The sequence below is a fragment of the Daucus carota genome, chromosome 9 (genome assembly GCF_001625215.2).
Source record: "Daucus carota subsp. sativus chromosome 9, DH1 v3.0, whole genome shotgun sequence".
NCBI classification, from domain to species: Eukaryota; Viridiplantae; Streptophyta; class Magnoliopsida; order Apiales; family Apiaceae; genus Daucus; species Daucus carota.
The window spans coordinates 9,011,537-9,034,305 of NC_030389.2; the positions used below are offsets into that span (position 1 = coordinate 9,011,537).

Below are 22,769 nucleotides of genomic sequence, written 5' to 3' on the forward strand. Positions count from 1 at the left end.
AGACCACCGCCTTTCAAACCACCGCCCCTGTTTGTCAGATTGTTTTTCAAATCGCAACACTGCTGCCTCAATTTCAGTGCTGTTTTAATTCACAGCTCATTCAACTTTCTTCAACCTTCTTCAACTTTCTTCATGATTAAGTTTACTTTCACAGAGCCAAATAATTTAAAAGAGTAATGGATTCACATAACTTATGTTTTTTTGACAGGACACATAACTTATGTTAACACAGTTGTATACATAAAAAACATATAATAGCAATATTAGTTTAAGAAACATATCATTTGTAAAAGTTTCTAAATCTCTTTTTAGTTGTAACTTTCACTTTTTGAAAGTAATATAAAAAGCATAAAGCACGTACTTTCACTTATTATTCTTAAAAAAAATTATAAAAGATAAAAATATAAATTATAAATTTTAACTCCCAAAATAAAAAAATTCAAAAATAATAAGTGGAAGTATATTTTTTAATGACCTTAAATTACGTGCAAAAAGTCAAAGTGACAACTAAAAAGGGACGAAGGGAGTAAAAATTTACATAATTATAACTTAAAATAATAAATAAAACTTTCATTTTACATCCAAAATACATAAATTTATATTAAAAATAACTAACAAAATAATTTTGACAAATATATGAATTTGAAAGACATGTCATTTAAGATTTCATCAATTATCATGAAATTATAGGTCAAAGAAAATACTATTACCTGTTATAACACTCTAAAATAAATAAATACATATTTCAAATTATATTATTTTTATCTTATATTCTTTCCGGCCCTTTTTTATTCCTCTAATAATAAATAAGATATATGTCATTAAATTTTTTTTTTATTTTAAACAAACATTAACAAATTTAACATCATAATTTATTAAATGGAATTAACGTGTACAAATTTTTTTAAACAAAGGAAATAGATTGTATAACTATATATTATGGAAAATGTATTTAAAATATTCATTCACACATATAAGATAATTTATAAAGGGTGGAATCGTTATAATTTATAAACACCCTTTAAATATAAAACTATTTTCACCCAAACTAATCCTAGTTTGAGGTTTTACTTTTCTTTATTATACAAAAATTATATATATGTTATATTATCACAAAAAAATCTCCTTGAAAACAATGACTTAGAAAAATATATTCAAAACAATGACTTGGAAAAATATACTCCCTCTGTCCCAGTCAATTCTATACGTTTCTTTTTCACTACTCGACACGCTTTTTAGGCTCTTATAAAACATAGTTTTACAACTTTTTTTTCAGATTTTCTTTTTTTGTATAAAAATATAAATGTTATACTTTTATTAAAAAAAAAAAATCTTAAAAATAATTTACATAACTATATTATATCTCCCCCAATGTATACTATTGACCGGGACGGAGGGAGTATTCAGGATCCTCACCTCGGCTGTCTTCCCCAGAAATCTTGTCTCGTTAATCAGAAACAGAATGACACACACTAATCTAACAAATCAAATCAAACTTAAAACAAATTACTATATAGAGTTAGGAATAAATGTTAAATTGTAAATTATTAAAAATAAATAAATATATTAATAAACAGAATAAGATACATTTATTAATTTAAACAGCAAATGTGAAAATTAAAATTCAATTAATGTTAAAAGTATTGAAACTATAATATATTCATACACATACATGTATTTAAATAAGTTAAGTAAATAATGAAAATAGCCTAATACGTAAAAATTATTTCTCTTGCAATCATAATTTTTTTTTAGAAACAATGAGGAGTATAAAACTAATATATTAAAATACATTTAATAATATAGTGCAAGATATTTTATACTATTGTCTAAAAATTATTACTTTAACCCCGCTCAATTGTTTAATTGGGGTAAGGGGCCTCCGCACACATTTTTTAATATTTATTAATTCTGAATTAATATCTAAAATTTTATATAGAAAAGGTTTAATAAAAAAAATTTGAAAGAAAAAGTTTAATAAAATTATGTAACTATATTTTATATGAGTCTTGACACCGCAAAAGAATATAAAAAAAGAGAGAGATATCGTAAAGTTAATTGAGTACTCCCTCTGTCCCATTTAATTGTATACGTTTCTTTTTAACTACTCGACACGCATTTCAATGCTGTATTTAACTACTCGACACGCATTTCAATGCTGTTATAAAATACAGTTCCGTAACTTATTTTTGAGATTTTCTTTTTCTGTATAAATATATAACATCCAAACTTTAATTCAAAAAAAAAAATTTAAAAATAAATTACACAACTACACTTTACAGGAGCATTAAAGTCCGTGCCGCGTCCCCGTCCCCCAATGTATACTACTCAGGGAGGGAGTAATTAATTTCATTTCTATCTTTTAATTTTACTGGCTAGCTAGAATCAAACTGTGTCAGATGGACACGTGAACCTAACAAATCAATGAGCTTTTGAAATTTTTCAAAAGACAACAGTCACATACATAACCTATCCAAACAATATTATAAAAAGTTGTACTGTAATTAACTTATCATAACCCCACACATATTATAATGTTATCACAAAGATAACATGTACTCCTACTACGTAGTGGGATTAAGACTTGAGACACTAACATCTATCCTCAGAAATGTCTCCAACACTTTTTCCCAGTGTTAAGTTGTTAACCATCATTGCTAAGAGATTTTGTGGGATACCTGTATCAATATTGTAACACATCCATATTAATAATAATTAACTTTTGTCTTGGTTAAATATTTTAATTTTGCTAGAAAGATGGTTATAATTTATAAGTGTTTATAAATTTCTATATATATATATATATAACCTTTTATATTGCATTCAAATATTTAAATATTGTATTCTCTAATACAATAAATTAAAAACTTTAACAATATATTTTAAACAAAAACTTTTTCATAGTATACTACATTCTCATGTTAGAATGTTACTCTAAATAGAATATTATATACTAAACTGTTTGCACTGTGAGTTGATTAAACAAAACATACTCAAAGAATAAAGTTACTTGATTAAAAACTAGAACACGTCGACACTACGAGTCATTGCTTAACCCACTCATTGACTTCCTTTGCCTCAAAGGAAATTCAAATAGCTAAGGAAAAGCCCATACATACAAATGACCAAGACATTCTTCTTATTATGTGGGCGTTTGGGTAAGCTTAAAATAAGTGCTTTTTGCTTAAAATAAATAAGTGGAGCAGAAGTTAGAAGTAAATTAAGACTTATAAGTGGTTAAAGTGTTTGGCAAATAAGCAGAAGTCCTGAAACAAAAGCTAGCATTCCTAGCTTTTTATAAGTGCTTCTTGACTTCTTACACAAACGGTCCGAATAAGTGCTTATAACTTATAATCCAGAAGCTGGGCTTTTAAGCCCTCCCCAAACACCCCCTATATAAATAAATATGAACTGTTCCCTCCTGTTAAGGCACTCCTTGGATGATATATTAAGACAATATAGGCCGGCAACACATTTCCATGTATCACAGAATACAAAAGTACATAAATGTGGAAAGTATGAGTGTTATTAATACTCCTTCCGTCCCATTTTAACTGCTTTTGACTTTTTTACACGTATTTTAAGGTGTTAAAAAAATCACATGTAGACATAATTAATCTTTATAAAATTTATATCAAATAAAAGTTTAGAATCCAAACTTTAATTTAATATAAGAATTAAATATTTTTATTGAGTGTAGATACTATATTTTTACACCTCAATATATGTGTTAAAAAATCAAACATCAGTTAAAATGGGACAGAGGGAGTACGTTCTTTCTGATGTGTGTCAAGGGCACACAATAAGCACCAACTCTCATGAAAATGGCTTCATTTGATTGGTGGAATTTGTGTAAATGCAGGGGGGGTCATCCACATTTATTATCCATTCACCAATCAAAATCTAGTATTTTCATGGGAGTTCGTGACTATTGTGTGCCCATGGTCACACCATGAAAAATTCGATATTAATATACCTCTATTTTAAAAGCAGATAATTAATTGTTATTAATTATCAATTAATTTATGTTTCATAATTAATCAGATTAATTTAATTTTTGACTATTTATTTAATCATCCAATTAATCTCTCATCAATCTAATAAATCTCTGATTAATTTTTTTTTCTTTAACTTTATGATTAAGTCTCATTCCTAAATTTTAGGACACTATAATATACTAATAAAAAAAATTAGATGATCATTTTTGTATTCGGAACATAACGAAGTGATATGGATAGTAGGGGAGAGCAAACCTCGGTTTGGTTCGGTTTTTGGGTAAACCCGTAATCGAAACTGAAGGTCCTCGGTTTAAAAAATTGAAAACCGCAACCGAACCCAGTGGTTTCGGTTTTAAAACTCCGGTTCGATTTTAATCAGTGCGGTTTCGGTTTTAAAACCGCAAAAAATTAAATTAGGAAACATACTTCCAATTTAATGAATAAATAAGTTAACTTGATTAATGGTTGAGGAGAAAATTTGAAATTTAAACCATCGCTTGAATAAGGAACTATTTATGATATGTTCATTAATTGTATACAATGAATAATAATATAAATAAAAGACTAATCATATAAATTAAATTAATGATATCATACTTATAATTATACCTAAAAATTTTCTTCGTGCTTTATTCACACCGACGATCATAATTCTATGTTTAAACTTATAAAAATTATACTCACTGCTCCACTATTACTATCCTACTCTGTTATATACAATTAATATATTAGTTGATAACTCATAGTAGACTATGAGATATTAATTTAGTTTACATATTTTTCTTATAACATTATATAAATAAATATTATTTATTATTTTTTTAAAACTCAGTTCGGTTCGGTTTTTTACGGTTCGGTTTTCATTTAAAACCGAAACCGCATCCATTAGAATCGGTTTAGTTTTTAAATTTTTCGGTTTCGATTCTGATCGATTTTATGCGGTTTGGTTTACCGGTTTCGGTTTCAGTTTGAATTCGACTTTTTGCTCACCCCTAATGGATAGTATAACAAGTGTCACACCATTTTCAAAATGGACATGTAAATTCCGTAATTTAGGATGGAACATATGATGGAACTTGATTGGATATATAAGTGAAATTTTGATCTTGATTCAATTAGATTCATCATTATTAATAAAAAAAATATTTGAATTATAATATAGATATAATAAATTGACTGATGAATTTTATATTTCAAATATAAATAACATGAAATTCATATATTTACAAATGATACTGATAAATATAAGATATATAGTTATTCCTAAATTTATATTAATCAATTAAATTTTAAATTTAAAATTAAAATAATATTAATATAAAATTTAAAAATATTATATATATATATATATATATATATATAGAGAGAGACAGAGAGAGAAAAGTTCTATGGAGACTGAATTTTGTGGAGGCTTTAGAGACTTAATCACAACCATCGATTTCTTAAACATCCAAGGGCTGCATATATTTGTCCTGCACCTTCGTTTTCTCCCTCTATCCTGTCCTGCCTTTCTAAATTAGTTAACAACAAGCAGTACTTCTAAATCTTGCATAACATAAAATAATAATTCCATAATATTGGTGTTCAATCACAAAAATCCTAACAAATAAAAATGATAATTGCATACAAAACAAAGATGTAGTTGGACATTGCTATGATTAGCACTGAACTCATCGTCATTGTCCTACAACGAATTGAATTTGTTGAAAGACAAAATAACACTTACATATATCACAAATATGCGAGACAAATTATTAATATTACATTACTAGATATGCAAGACAAGAATAGTATAAATTATAAAGATAGTTTTGAATTTTAAATAAAACAAGAAATGCATGACAAGAATATTATTATACATTACTAGAAATGCAGGACAAGAATAGTGTAAATTATTAATATTACATAACTAGAAATGCAGGACAAAAAATGCAGGACAAGAAATATTTAATCATGTCCATTAATTGCCAGATTATTTTAACGGTAGATATTGTAGTCTCTAATGACTCCAAAATTTTTGGTCTCCATTGAGCCCAACTCTCTCTCTCTCTCTCTCTCTCTCTCTCTCTATATATATATATATATATATATATATATATATATATATATATATATATATATTATAAATTATCAATGCATATCGAGAATGAGAGGTCGGATCCGGACTAATCGATGCATATCGAGAATGAGAGGTCGGATCCGGACTAATCCAAGAAATAAGAAACGTTTCATATTTCAGCTCGGTTTAGGTTTGAACCATTGTCCCATTCACATACAAAATAGATTTTTGGATTTTTTTTATAATTTATTATTAAAACATCACTCTAAATGCTATATGTTCATCAAAAAATTAAAATCTTATGAATTTTGATGGGATTTCAAAAAACTCAAAATAAACTGAAAAATCTCACAAAATCCATCATTTTATGAAATCCAGAAAAATCCATCAATATTTGAATACCATCATATTTTAATGGATTATAAACAATCTCAATTAAATACCATCAGATTTTAATGGATTATAAACAAAATCTCAATTGAATACCATCAGATTTTTAAGCTTAATTTGAAATTCTAATTGAATACCTCCTTGTAGCATAATTTAAAATCTCAATTGAATACCTCAAGATTTTGATACATTTTTTAAAATCCGAATTGAATATCCTTGTATTACATAAACAAAAAATTCTTTAAAATCTCAATTCAATACACCCATCTTATTTTATGTCGGCTATATTTGAAGTAATGGTAGATACCTCAAATGACGTGACACACGTATGACTAATTTAATTGGACAGTCTTTGTATACAAAGGAGTCTCATTATTATGAATGTGAGTGAAACCAATCATGCATTACCAATTAGATCCGACAAAAAAGCCTTGAGAAGTTTTTTTTGTAGCATTTTCCTTGCCGAACCTGTACAGACTTGTAATAAATTCATAAGAAGATTATTACCGTATTGCATTAATATATTATATTTATGACAAATTAAAATATCATCTTGATATCATAAATTTTACACATTATCATACAGATTCAACTAAATCAACAAATTTGAGTCAATTTTATTTGAGATGCTCTAACATTTTTCATACTCATTATATATATGTATGTATGTATCTGAATGTGTGGGGATAAATATGTGATAAAATAATAATACTTTTGCCAGAGCATCTCCAATGAGAATGGCTATAATGGTTGGATATACTTTGAAAATAGTATGTTATTAATATTTTTGATTGTTAAAATAAAATATATCAGTTTAATATGATAATAAATGATGTGCAATCTCCCTACACAGGATAGGTATGATTAGAGTATGAATTTTTCGAAAAGTTGACTATATATTTTATTTAAAGTATTTTAACTCCCATTTTAGCTAAAACTTTTTAAGATCGGAGATGCTCTCCCTATCTTGTAATTTCTGAAAGAATACTTTTAATAAGATTCTTATCTTTTGTGTCTATAATCTGTAAAGTTCCTTGAGGGTTCTCTCCAAAAATTTTAGAATAAAATAATTTGACCGCCTAATACCCCAACCAACCGTGTATAAATAGAGGCCAGCTCCTCTCATTCCTACTCACTCTCATTTCTCTATACTCCTTGCTCTTATTCTACTTTCTCTATTACATCATCATGAGTTTTAGTTTGGTCCTTTCTGTAGCCATTTTTCTCCTCGTTCTCCTGGGGTTTCTCAGGCGGGTTAATGGGTGGTTTTACGACTACAAAGTGGGCGAAAAAAGCTATGAGCTTCCTCCCGGTGACATGGGCTGGCCATTCATCGGAAACATGTGGTCGTTCCTCTTGGCTTTTAAGTCCAACAATCCTGATTCCTTTGTTTCCAGCTTTATTCAAAGGTCTCGCATCTTTCTTCTTTGTTTTTTTATGTGTTTTGGTTATCCATGTCGATCACAACTAAACTTACATGCCACTCAGTTTCCAAATGAAACCTTATTTTATTCCAAATATGTGCTTTTATGGCCTATTTTTGTTTTCTCGAATGAATGCAGATTTGTAATACTATGCATTTAGTATATGTTCAAATAAATCCCCGAGAAGGGGGATAAGTCTTTACCGATAGACTATCCTGCTCTCGGATCAAATGTTTTAGAATTTTCCAGAGAAAACAGAAGTTTTCATCATTCTAGTGATCTTGCAGTACATGATTGTCAAAACACGGGGTCCACTTAAAGATTATTTTTTTCTTATTATTCGTGAATCTTTTGTTTTATCCTCTGGTTTAGCTGTGTTTTTCTACAATTAAAGGCTTGATTGTGTTATGTTTTTACAACTTTTTGGTTTTTCCTTAAATTTATATGTACATGACAATCGTGATCTGTGTCCGTTACAAATATTTCTTGATAAGGACTTGTGAGCTTATCGAATAAAATAGATTTTTGAATATTTATTTCCTTTAAATCGAATGCAGAAATGCGCATCTTTTATCTGTAAATTAAATGCATTCATGTAAAAATCTCTGTGATTCTTATCTTAATATCTGCAAATATTCCGCTCTTTAATATAGAATACTATTATTTTTTGGTGTGGCAAGCACAGACTGGCCTTATACGATTATTTATATTTCTTTTGCTTTTTACTATAAAAAGTTATAAATTTTGTGACCCGAATAATATATACTGATTTTTCGAGATTTACAGGTTCGGGAGAACCGGTATTTACAAGGCGTTTATGTTCGGGAACCCAAGTGTTATTGTCACAACACCGGAAGCTTGCAAAAGAGTTCTGACAGATGATGAAACATTTATGCCAGGATGGCCTGTTTCCACAGTCAAGCTCATGGGGGAGAAATCCTTCATTGGCATTTCTTTCGAAGAACACAAGCGGCTGAGACGATTAACAGCTGCACCGATAAATGGTAACGAGGCACTCTCGATTTATATGTGTTACATTGAAGATCTCGTAAAGTCTGCATTGGATAAGTGGTCGAAAATGGGGAAAATTGAGTTCTTGACTGAGGTCAGGAGGCTCACTTTCCGCATTGTTATGTACATTTTTTTGAGCTCTGAGAGTGAAGCTGTACTTGAGGCACTCGAAAGAGAGTACACTACACTTAACTATGGAGTTAGAGCCTTGGCGATAAATATTCCTGGATTTGCATATTATAGCGCGCTTAAGGTTTGTTCTGTTTTTTTTAGTTATTTTTTTTATATCAGGTTTATGATTCGAGATTGGATCCGTATCATTTAGAAATTAAAATTGTGTTGTGAATTTCAGTCACGGAAGAAACTTGTGGCTCTTTTCCAATCTATATTGAATGAGCGTAGATCACGGATAAAGAGTAACTCAGCATCATCAAAGAGGGATATGATGGATGCTCTGTTACATGTTGAAGATGAAAATGGTAGGAAACTGAATGATGAAGAAATTATTGATGTTCTGCTCATGTACTTGAATGCTGGTCATGAATCTTCTGGGCATATTATCATGTGGGCCACGGTCTTTTTGCAAAAAAATCCTGAAATTTTTGCAAAAGCCAAGGTATTGATTTGTGTATATATAGTATTTTTTCCGGAGTTTGGAGGCCGGGTTGAATCTAGATCTCTAATTATGAAATTTGATGGAAATGTAGGCCGAGCAAGAGGCTGTAGCGAAGAACAGACCCCCTAATCAGAAGGGAATGACATTGAGAGAATATAGACAAATGGAATATCTGTCCAAGGTATTTTTTTCGAGTTATTTTTGTTGTTTTAGCATACATAGATTTTAAAAACAGAAGTGTTCATTCTTTACAAGCAAATCTTTGATTGTTGGTCTAATTTTGCAGGTTATTGATGAAACACTTCGCTTAGTAACATTTTCACTGACTGTCTTCCGCGAAGCAAAAAAAGATGTGAAAGTCAATGGTATAAAACAACGCATACCTTATATCATAATTGTCATGTTTTATATTAATTCTTGGTCTAAACAAATTACAATGTCTTGGACAGGTTATACAATTCCAAAAGGTTGGAAAGTTTTAGTGTGGTTCAGGACTGTTCACCATGATGAAGATATTTATCCCGAACCTTTGGAGTTCAATCCCTCGCGATGGGATGTAAGTTTCATATTCTTTCTCGAGTGATCAAATGTATATTTCAAGATGCACTTGTATGTTTTTTCGCTAATTTATAAACTTATTTGTTCAACACTACAGGATTTCACACCAAAAGCCGGGTCATTCCTTCCTTTTGGAGCAGGAAGCAGACTCTGTCCTGGAAATGATCTCGCAAAGCTTGAAATATCAGTTTTTCTTCACCATTTCCTTCTCAACTACAAGTAAGCCGAATAAAAACTTCTGCAGAAATTCATAATATCGTTATGATTAATATGGACTATTCATTGTTTGCGATATCATAAGACTAATTGATGTGTACTTTATTTGCAGGCTCGAAAGGGAAAATCCTGAGTGTCCGTTGATGTTCTTACCCCATACCAGACCAAAAGATAACTGCATGGGAACAATCAGAAGGGTTTCAAGTGAGAATTGAGGCATAGATAGAGGGCAAAGGAGAGAAGAAGTTTGGCACATTATCAAGTTTATAGAACTTGATAATGACTATCAACAGTTCTTTCTATAATATCTTAGTGTTCCTTTATTTGTAGTTTGTTTCCGCGTATCTTTGTACTTGGTTTTCTTTGAGATCAATATCATGGTACGTTATGGTTTTGCTTGGTTCAATGCTTTTTTCTCAAAGGAAAATCTTTTAATGTTTTAACCAAGTTTCTCTATGAGAGTTATTGTTGGTTGGTTTGATGACTTTAAACTAAAATTATGTGAAGGTAGATTCAAGTATTCAACTAACTAGCAATATGGTCCGGGCCTAGCACACGAGTACTTATTATTTAGTTAGGATTTTGAATTTGTAAGTTTTATATATTATAAAATTGAGACAGAAGTTCAATAGAAAGTGGAATTGTGTTTTAGAAGTCATGGTCCATTTTTCCAGTTCTATTTAGTAGAAGTCGGCTTATTTACTAGTGTTCGTGAAAATCAAATAATAGTAAAACGGAAGTATTTCTTGCTGTTAGATATATTAGTAATATTGAAATAAATTCAATGAATCAAAGAAACACAAAAACATCTTAGCAAAGAAGAGTGGGGTACTGAAACATACATATAATCCGCAACGCAAATCAAAAATAAAACTAACATCAGACATGAATGAGCAAAAAACAGCATAAACGAAATCAATATCGTTAACGAATGAGAAAAAACAGCATAAAAGATATCAATATCATTAATGGAAAAATCTAGAAATTAACAAGGCTGAGGTTGTTACCGGAATCAACATCAGTGACGATAATTTTTGGTCGAAATCGGGATGGTGAATAATGTAGATATGGCTGACATTGTATGGTAAGGTTCGTTATTGCAAAAAAAATTGGGATTTTCTCCGCAAGTCTCTCGCTCTCATGAATTGCCAATACCTATAATGTGCCTACATATCCCTACATACAGGCAATCAAGCCATACGTAGTTGTAGTCACCTAAGAATTCTACTAGGATTCGATTTTTACTTCATAGATCTCGAAGCATATCGGTCGGCTCAAGGCTTTTCGAACCTCACTTGAATTCGGATTCTCCCGAAGTCGATGTAACCGTCGCTCCATAACTTACCCCAAATGCAAGGGCACGTCTCTGCTCCTCGATGAGGACAACCCTCTAGATTACAAGCTCTTCAACGAGGATAACCAGCAAAAATACAGAGTAAGGATCTCTCAATTCTTCATCCACTACTTCCCAATAAGGATGACTCATCAGAATACAAAGCAGGGTCTTTATTTATCAACGATAGATTTCACCCATACTAAGGGTGTCCCCAAGTACAAGATGTTCACTCTCGCCCTTTGAACCTATTTACGACTCATTTCCTGTCCTCGATGCTTGATGCCCAAAGTCTATCTCTCTGGGGCGCGCCCGCCATTAATGAAGGACATGTCCTCCTTCATTTCAATCATATTGGGCCTAAATTGTGGCCCATAAACTTGTCTTCAACTCTCTTCGTGGATCCGCCCATATAAACTAGCCCATAGTGAATTTTGGATATAACAACTATCCCCGAGTCTCAGGTTTATTAAAAATATGAATGAGAGTTAAATAATCTTCAAAATTCAAGCTTCCAATCTGCAATATTTCTCTGTCAACACGTCCTAACTCATATGGAAACATCCTTCAGTGGCCTGCTTCATATCCTACGTTAGTCTGCACCTGGCGCGTCCTAATTTTACGGCCCGCTTCTAGCAAAACCTATGACCTTTCAGTTTCTCGGTGGTTGACAACTGTTACGCATTACATGCTTATTTTTAATCAACATTTTATAGATAATATAAATATTCGAATTCTCTTCATTTCCCCCCTTTTTTTATAACAGTTATCAAGCCAAAGAGAACCCTCCGTCGTTGCTTGTATTTCAAGCTTCATCTGGTTGCTGCAGCGTTATTGTCCAATTTCTCGCAGTCAACATCTTCCCCAGTTCATAAGTTTTGATTTCATACCCAGAACTCTTCATTTCATCATCTAGATTGTAAAATTCAAGTATGAGTCTTTTTTAGTTGCTTCATGTTATTCCGTCTGTTCTTTTATGTATATACATATGTATACATGTTATATCTGCTTTTGCTTAATATCTTATTGGGTTATATGTTTATGAAATTTGCAAGTATGAATCCTTGGCGCACCATAACCTGAGGCGTGTCTCAATTATTGGCTTTAAGAAATCCCTTTACATAGTAGACATCTGGGAACACTTTTTATTTTTAATCATAATGGCGCACATTGTGTTTGTATTCTTTTGCAGCTGGCTAATCAGGGTGTGCCTGACCACTTCTCTCCCATTTCTTTGCATTCTCTACCTTCACGCCCGTTTGTTTATATAGAAGAACAAATCTCAAATCTTTTTCACCACTTCCATTCACAAAAAATCTCCGACTTCATGGTAGAATACAAGGCTTCTTCTCCTTCCCCTCCAATTCATTTTTCTACCGATATCTCGGTTGACATCGACAAAATCCTTGATGAGGATGAGAAAGCTATTAAAAGCACCTATCAGAGGGGCAAGGCTCCATAGTAGAATCTGACGCTGAAGAGTCTCACGCCGCGTCCTAGGAGGATAATGACAATGAGTCCTCAAGGGACGACGAAGATATTACAGCCTTATATCAAGAATCAGACGAAAGCTCAGCACGTCCATCATCGCCTCTTCATTCACCTAATTTGTATGTTCTCCTCCTGTAAATAAAGATGAGTTAGATACAGATTGAGATTCCGAGGAGGAGCTAACTAAGGCTGAGAAAGTAGTTGTTCGCAAAAAGGCTGGCAGACTAGCCTACGTAAGTCTGGTGTCCAAGGCTACCGATAATGAACTCTTCAGCGCGCCCCTTATTAGAGCCAGGGACATGTTTGGCAGCTTCACTAACATGTACGTTGATCTTGACCAGCTAAAGGCGTGGGAGGCTCGTGCAGGGGGGACATGTGGATCTGGACAGGAGAATGGCTGCTGCTGAACTTTTCTTACCCACCTGCTTCAACCCTTCAGACACGAAAATACTTCAAGCTTAGATTAACGAGCTAACTTCTGCCAACAAAAGATTAACGGAAGACTTGGATGTGTCCGAGAAGCGCAAGTCACAGCTGGAGCCTTGGAAGACTAAAGCAGAAAGCTTCATCAACCAACTTCGGAGGGAAGCTCCCACTTTTAAAATTGAAATGAACACCAATGCTATTGTACTAACCAAAGCCAACACCAAAGTAGTGGAATTGGATAAGAAACTCAAAGGATTCCAGACTCAAAAATATCTTGATGTGGACGCGTCCTTCACGGAAAGCTTGTGAAGTTATGTTCTTGGATTTCTTATAGTGGATCCAGAATATGACTGGTGGATTTCATCCCACCAAAAAGGCCTGGATCGACACGTTCAAGATTGAGCATGCTACAACCATCAAGGATAAGCGTCTTGAGATTAAGCTGTAAAATATTTAACATATTTACTGTTAAAAATTACAATTTGAAAATAACTGGTTCCCTTGTAAAAATAATGTTAAACTGATATATGAAACCGAAGCATGTATATCATTTTTCCCAATTACCAACATTGATTATAAAAAACGATTTGCAATACTCGATAACCCCTTCTTTTCATGTACTTCATTCCAAATTATTTTTTTTAATCAAACTTAAATATCTCACATTGTGATAGCCTTCATGATCTCAATTCTTAGGTTGGACATCATCTTCAGTAGACCCAACCTAAGCATTCGTTAAAAAATCTTGAAAAATCAGACGTATTTTAATATTACAATATTATTTAATAGTTAGTTATTATTATATTATTACTCCCTCCGTCCTTCTCAATTCTTAATATTGGGGGATGAGGGCGTGGCACGGACTTTAATGCTCCTGTAACGTATAGTTCTATAACTTTCTTATAAAAATTTATTTTTCCGAATAAAAGTTTGATATTTAAATTTTTATTCAGAAAAAGAAAATTTTCAAAAAAAGTTGTAGAACTATATTTTTTAAATGCATTAAAATGCGTGTCGAGCAGTGAAAAAAAATGTTAAGAAATTAAAGGGATAGAGGGAGTATTTATTAACAAGTATATATTTACTATATCATAAATCATAAATTTTATAATAGATCATATTTAAAGTGATATAGTATTTTAATTTTATTAAATTATTATATATATTTCAATTAAGAAAAATTTATAAGGATTAGACATATTTTAAAATCAAATTGATCGGCAACATTATAAAGATTAATCGGTTAAATGGAGAATTTTTAGACACACAATACATTTCGTGAAAAGTTCTCTTAAAAATATTGCGTACGCCCGTTTATTTAAGAGAAGTAGAAACTGCTTCTAAATTCTGCTTTTCTTGATCGGTTTATGTACATAAGTTGTAGCACTTTTAAAGAATCGAGATTGCTAATTTTTCTATTAAAGCTTCACTTTTTTTTCAAATACTTTATTAACTTATTTACCTTTTACTTTTAATCCACAATTTACGCCATGCTCTCGAGTTAACTGGGTGGAAAGTAAGTGAAAAGGAAGTAAAGTTATAAAACTTTTGTTTTTATTTGTGCTCCCTAGCTTTTTAAAAGGAGAAAAGCAAATGAAAATTGATGCAAATATAGCATACTTTTACTCCAAAAATGGGATGAAAGTAAAAGTAGATTTGTTTTCACTTGTTTTCTCTTCAAAAAAAAATCTTGAGAGCATATCTTAGACAAGAAATCACTTATTTTTAAACTTGTTCCGACATGCATTCGTATCAAAGTTTTTTTAAATTTTTGCACGATAAATAATTAAAAGAAAATATTTCTTTGTTTTAAAAAAAAGGAAATATTTCTAAAAGAAAGATCGAAGTTAGGGTTTTACCGTCTTAACAAGAGACAGAGCACCGAGCATTCTGTGTAATGGCAAAAGCTTCTTCAATTCAACCAACATAATCCAAGGTACCATTCATTTCTTGTATCTATTATACATATATACCTACACCCTTTGTGTTAAACAGCAGAGATACTACACATATTGCCACCATCGTTTCTTTAATATATTCCCACACCGTTTGGTTTTAGATTCTTGATTTTGCAAAATGAGGTCTCTTTTGCGAAAAAGATTGCATTTTGATTCAATCCTGAGAAACCCATTTTATGTTTATCCCCAAAACTTGCTTGATTGTATGAATAGTATTCATAAACCCCGCCAAAACCCATGTTTTCAAGAACCTGGGGTTTCAAGAATTAGGCCCTTTTCAGCCCAACCCAGTAAATTCCCTGAATATGAAATGCCAACTGTGACATGGGGTGTCGTTCAAGGGCGTAAAGAGAAACTTGTTTCTCGGGTTATAGTTTGTGATTACTTGAAGGGAATAGGGATTATTCCTGATGAGTTAGAGCAATTAGAGTTGCCTTCTACTGTTGATGTGATGCGTGAAAGGGTTGAGTTCTTGCAAAAGATTGGGTTGACTATTGATGATATTAATGAGTATCCGTTGATGCTTGGTTGTAGTGTGCGGAAAAATGTTATTCCAGTGTTGGGGTATTTGGAAAAGGTTGGGATTCAAAGACAGAAACTTGGAGAGTTTATTAAGAACTATCCGCAAGTTCTTCATGCTAGTGTTGTTGTTGAGCTTGTTCCGATTGTTAAGTTTTTGAGGGGGCTTGATGTGGAGAAGCAAGATATTGGTTATGTGCTTATGAAGTATCCGGAATTGTTGGGGTTTAAACCAGAAGGGACGATGAGTACATCGGTTGCATATTTAGTTAGTATTGGAGTTAATCCGAGAGATATTGGACCTATGGTGACACAATATCCTTACTTTTTGGGAATGAGAGTTGGTACGATGATTAAGCCTCTCGTGGATTATTTAGTTTCCTTGGGTTTGCCTAAAAAAGTGTTAGCGAGGATGTTTGAGAAGCGAGCTTATGTACTTGGTTATAATCTTGAGGACACAGTGAAACCAAATGTGGACTGTTTGATAAGTTTCGGAATACGAAAAGAAGCTCTTCCTTCTGTTATTGCGCAGTACCCTCAAATTCTTGGGCTTCCTTTAAAAGCTAAACTGTCTTCACAACAATACTTCTGTAACTTGAAGCTCAAGATTGATCCGGAAGGGTTTGCTCGTGTTATTGAGGGAATGCCTCAGATTGTTAGCCTCAATCAAAATGTCATTATGAAACCTGTCGAGTTCTTGATCGGAAGAGGTATTTCTCCCGAAGATGTGGCTAAAATGGTTGTTAAATGCCCCCAATTGATTGCTTCACAAGTTGGTCTCATGAAAAACAGTTTTTACTTTTTCAAGAGTGAAACAGGGAGGCCATTGAGAGAGCTTGTGGAATTTCCCGAGTACTTTACTTACAGCTTAGAATCAAGGATCAAACCAAGGTATCATCGATTAAAAAGCAAAGGGATTAAATGTTCCTTGGGCTGGTTCCTTAACTGCAGTGACCAGAGATTTGAAGAAAGGCTGCAGGCAAATTATATCGAGGCAGAGAGTGCTGGTCCATCATTTTATATGGGTGGGAAATTGGAATTACCTGGAAATGACATTGTATCTGATGATAATGATGATGAGAGTGATGATGAAATACTTTATCGACGCACTGTTTCTCTGTAATAATCTTCCATATAGATCTTTTAAAAGATTATTGATTTTATCAATTTTCTAATTTAATAGACAGTCCTCATGCTCTTCTCCTTTTGGTATATTCATTTATATTAATGTTATGGCCTATGGTAGCTGCATCGTCAATTTTTGATGAATCGATTACACAGGAACATATTTACTCTAAGGATCTTAATTAAAGGCACAATTTGCTACAAAAAATGAGGGATGGCCCTTTTTAATTTTTATTGTAATGTTAGCGATTTGATTTTGCTATTATTTTTTACTCTTTTGTTGAGATAGAGCTGAATTTATTGATAATAATGATGGAAACTTGTCTTTAAATTGATAGAGATCGGTGTCTTTTTCATTTATGAGAAGTTCTATGATCTGTTGATCTGATTTTGATATTGTTTAATGTTAGCATAATGAGTATAGTTACTGTTTTATTTAGATGTTGAAGATTAGAGATGAGAAGATTAATGATTTTGACAATAACTCGTGTTTAAATTAGTGAAGATTTTGTTCTCTTTGTTTACCAGAAGATTAATGATTTGTTGGTGTGAGTCTAATTTTACGTAATGTTGGTGTTATGATTTGGTGAGTATTATTATCACACGGTCAAGAATTGAAGATTCAATAGTTTGTTAATGAAGCTCAAACCTTATTCTGCTTCTAAAGGTCAATATTGGAGCTCCAGAACTTGTTGAATCTTACAACCTTATGGTATGAATTTTGATTCTCCTGTTTCGTTATATTAAAAGTATAAAGTATTTCGTTCAATTTCTTTGTTAGTTTTTGATTTTTAAGTATCAGTCTGCAGTTGCTCACACTTTGGAATTGAGACACAGAATATCTTACATAGCCTGCAGTTTGTTTTGAACAGAAAAGGTATTGGTTTTATTGTAAAACTAAAAGAATTGAAATTGTTTACTTTATGCTTGTATCAAAAACTTTTTTAGGTGATAGTGGAAGAATGTTTTTGATCACTAGAGTCTAGACGCATTTAATTTAGGTGTGACCACTCGTTCATCTACCTGTAGACAAACAGTTGTGAATTCTCATAAAACCTGACCTGTATATTGATTTTTAGTGAATACTAAATCACGGAGCGCACTAGTGAATGACTTTGTGGAGCAGGGATTTCATTTCCAATATATCTCTACATATTAGAAACCTTTATTTAATAGTAACTAGCCTGTTCAATCAGTGTGAGACAAGAATGAATGTAAATTAATTATGTGTCCTTTTTTTCTTTGAAGGTCATTTTCACTATGTTTACGCTTCTAAGTATAATAGCAATCATGTGACTCATTGTTATCAATCGACGTTGATCTTAAATCCCCTTTAGCAATTGAAATACTTTTTCCAGTACATCTGATAACATACTAAAGAAACTCAAATGTCTGAGGTCTAAAATGGTCTTATTTGTCTTATACACGATGCAGTAATGTAGGACCAAGATTTCAAGATTTTACCATTTAAGGGTTATGCTCTTATGTCTAGACTAGAAACTGATTTTCGTTTTCTATTTATCAATATATATTGAATTTTCATGGCCATGTTTGTTTCAGGTTGTATACAATTACTGTACAGGTTCTTACATATCACATATGGACATTTGCCACTATAATGCCAAAATTCCCATGTAGCTATGTGGTTGTTAATTAGATAGTGGTATGAGTCCTATAATTGTTCGGAAGGAACCATTGAAGTAATGGTCCAAGTATGATTTGAATCAAGTGCCAGTTAAACTTTCTTAAAGACAATTTCTTTATATTATAGAAGTCGAAAAGCAACTAGTGGCCAAGCAAGATTTTTTTTTTAGATAATATCTAATCTAATATCTATAAATGAGTGTGTGACCATTTTGCATTAATTTTCAATTTCTGATTTCCTTCTATGTGCCATCCCCTGCTTGTTTCTTGTCTTCGTATTATTTCCCCCCTTCATTTTGGCCTTTGTTGAGTCTGCTCGTATTTTATTGATGTTAAATAGGTTTTGCTTGAAAAATTTTAAGCACTTGCAAAGAAAAATTTTATGTCATGGCTTTCCAATTTTGCATGTTTCTTTGATAGCATGATTGTTGATATAACGAGTATTCCCTCATAGAATTGATATAGTATTTCATCTTATTCGTAATCTTTTTGGCAATATTTTAAGGGGTGGACAAGAAGAAGTTGAACTCTCTTGTGATATACAAGTTGAAAAAGACTTTAAAGGGTGAGTACAAGCTCCATATTCACATTGCCAAAGATCATTGACTGAAGTGGATGGAAGGGTGTGTTGGTTGTTTCATTTATCAGTACCAATACTTGTAAAGATTAATAGGCATAATATGTCCCAACTGCTGCATGCAAATATATGGAAAGGAGCTTGCCATTATATTCTGGAAATTCAGTACTAGTCAGCTAGAAAAGGTAAGTTGAACATTTTCCCGCTTTTCTTTAGAAAGGAGCTACTAAAGTTGCTGCTGGCCTTTCACTGCCTTTTTCTCAACAGTTACATAGTAGCCATGTATATATAGCAACAATGGAAAAGCTATGTATCAACATTCTGCGTTTACACTTCACTTTTGTGTATAAGAAATGATTTAGATTTTTTGTTTGTAACCTAGAATCCTCATAATAATAAAGAATATAGAAGTATAACCTAATCTACACTTATGTACTGCAAATTATATATCACAATTGATACTTAAGTTTACTTGTGGAAATCAACGGACTTGATATCATCACACGGTGAGTTCTTAGCATTGGGTCATACTTGCTGGTTTTTTTTTGGATTCACAGGCTACTGATAAGTAATTTCTAGGTGGCTAGAGTCATCAGCTACTTGTGCACTTTTAAGCATTTTTAGACAGCCAGAGAGTTTGTGCATCTACAATTCGCTTTCATGGCCCTCAAAATAGTTGTAACAACAATATTTCTTTGCCTCAGGGACATGCCGTAGTGCAAAACTTATTGAAGTACAGTAGCTTAACTCGTGTGCTTACATGGCAAAATAGAGAAGTCTTATTCTTCTGTAAGCTCTGTGACATGCTACTGACATAAAATCATATGTAATCTTTGCACATTCATATCTAACTTGTTCCATGTCATTAATTTCTTTGCAACCTTGATGCTCATAACAGTTTTGTTTACTTTTTCTTTAGCAGGGAATTTTCTTCATTGTAAAATTAAGCCTTCGGTATTGTAATTAGAAGCTTTATCCCTTCTGTCGTTGGATTAGGATTTACATTTATTGAATCTGATTGATCGTGTAAACATTGTGTGTCATTATGTTCTCTTTTGTTTCAGGATAATATCATCCGAAGCCACTACATAAACGGATCTCTTCTGGGGAAATGTTGGTGTAAGTTTTCACAAACAGCAGACACTTGAACTATATAAATCACTCGCGGAGCTACCTATTTATTGTGCTAAATCCAGTTGGTGAACAAAGGGCAAATATATATAAGCATATGTATTTTAAGTTTTTAACCACTTTTTTCTAATTTTTGTTAACCTGACCTGAATATAGTAATACACACTAAGAATTGGGCTACAAAAGTAGAACTTTATTCCCTATTCCTGCTTAATGAATTATTTTGTTCAGATTCAATGTCTAAAAAATATATAGATTAGAGCTCAAATAGTGTTTTATACGGCGGTGTTTCTGTGGCAAAACACACTTTAGCAGACCCAGAAAATCCCTCAGACGAGTCTTCTGCTTAGTTATGGTATATTAGTATATAATACCAAAAATTCTGTCCTAAACTAATTTGGATACTTGCATGTCTCCTCGGTCTTGCACATCTTTGCTTGGGATCAACATCTCATACCATCCGTGGCCATTTTTGACTGCACATTTTCTTCCAGTAAATAAGCCTTAAAGAGGAATTTGTAAATTCAATGTATATCAGATATTTGGTAAAGAGGGCCATTTATTACCCAACCAATTTTCCTAACCTGCTACCTTTCATCTTCTATTGCAATTCCTAACCTGCTACCTTTCATCTTCTATTGCAATTTCAATCGTTACAGAAATTTTGTTCAACTACAAAGTGCTTGGTGACTAAAAAAAGATGTGTGTGTGTGTGGGGGGGGGGGGGGGGGGGGGGAGTCGGGATCTTTGAGGGCTCAGAAGATATTCTGCAAAAGACTACTGATAGTAGATCATGTATGATGCATCATTGTTGCACGACTGGAATAATATTGCAGATTATTTCTGGTGAACTTGACATCATGAGATACTGAGAGGTATAGTAATTAAAACCACGCCTTATGTAATATAATTCAATGTTTATAGATAAAGTCACTCTTTCATCTAATCAGATGTAAGTAATAAAGTTTCTGAACAAAACTAAAATCTATCATATAATGACATCAAAGACTGATTTGCGGCTGTAGATTTTTACTCTTAATTTAACGATATATCTTGAATGCAAATGTTTCGGTCCTTACACTATGAAAAAGTAATTTTCTTCTTATTTTCAGGTAGAAAGTGTGAAATTCAAAATACAATGTAATATGATATGCAGATATCTTTGCTGGATATTTTGTATTACCCAGGGAATATACAGGTGTGTTAAGTTGTTACTTGTTATTAATTATTATGGCTAACGGGCCATGTCAAAGGTCTTTTGTTTCCCAGTGTTTTGCATTCTTAGAGCACACAACTACTTTTAATATAAATGTGAAATGTTTTTGGAAGTCGTAATTGAATCAGGAACATCTACTGTATCGTATGAAGCGCATAAACCTGCAACCCTGAACTTGGTCAATTTAGATGCTGTAATAGTTAGTAAGCTAGCACCAGTTGTTGGCTCATTCAGAATTCGTTATTTATGTTTTACAATGCTGCCAATGAGAACTTGTTGGTGTTTGAGAAGTAATTATAATGGTTTAGGTTAAGAAACGATGGTGCTTTGGTTCAACTGTTCCACAATGTCTCCAGAGAGTCATATGATATTGTTCTTTTTGCTATATATATAAAAATCAAGGATTATGATTCTTGTCTGATAGGGGTGAGCTAAGATGTATTATCATATCTGATTTTAAATCTGTATTGTATAATATATTGAAGAGTAGTGCTACGTATTCCGAATACTGTTCCCAATTTTTTCCCCTAAAGGCAGATAGATGACCAATTTTAATTGGGTGGTTGATGTGCATACAGGGGGTCTTATTATTATTAGTGCGAGTTGAACCACTTATATGTTGCCAACTAAATTTGGGGAATAATTTTTGGGAACCGTTTTTTAGGTAGCTAGCATTTTTCTATATTGAATTCTTAATACGATAATTTCGATATGTTTTCTGTATATGAGACGCACTATTCCGTCTTTTTTTCTGATTTTTATCACTTATTAAATATACAGACAATCTCTTCTGCTTATTGATTGGTTCCACCTTTGACATTTTAAAATCAGCTGGAATTCGAGTGAATAAAAATGTTATAATTCTTCAAAGTAAACCATTTGATTTGGTTAAAGTGAGTTGATAACCCTTGAGCGCCGCTCAAGGGAGACTTAGTTTGAGAAGCACTCCTAATTGTGCAAGTCCAGCCCCTCAATGAGCTGACAAAGCCGCTGATCCATATCTTTTTTAAAGGTTTTGTTTATAATCAACCTTACACACGTTACCATTTAATAAGTACCTCTGTTTCAGGTGACATA

The 22,769-nt window shown here is 32.3% G+C and overlaps 2 protein-coding genes across 2 annotated transcripts; both read left to right on the forward strand.

Annotated features, from left to right (window-relative positions):
• The first annotated feature begins 7,574 nt into the window (after positions 1–7,574).
• Positions 7,575–10,678, forward strand: LOC108200404 (ent-kaurenoic acid oxidase 1). Its single transcript, XM_017368533.2, has 8 exons — positions 7,575–7,856; positions 8,658–9,135; positions 9,235–9,498; positions 9,590–9,679; positions 9,785–9,863; positions 9,948–10,054; positions 10,154–10,275; positions 10,385–10,678. The coding sequence occupies exons 1-8, from the start codon at positions 7,636–7,638 to the stop codon at positions 10,485–10,487; spliced, it is 1,464 nt and encodes a 487-aa protein (XP_017224022.1). The 5' UTR covers positions 7,575–7,635; the 3' UTR covers positions 10,488–10,678.
• Positions 10,679–15,355: 4,677 nt separating this feature from the next.
• Positions 15,356–17,185, forward strand: LOC108200717 (transcription termination factor MTERF4, chloroplastic). The gene has a single exon (XM_017368960.2). It carries the CDS (start codon positions 15,599–15,601, stop codon positions 17,120–17,122), a length of 1,524 nt encoding a protein of 507 aa, XP_017224449.2. The 5' UTR covers positions 15,356–15,598; the 3' UTR covers positions 17,123–17,185.
• Positions 17,186–22,769: the final 5,584 nt, after the last annotated feature.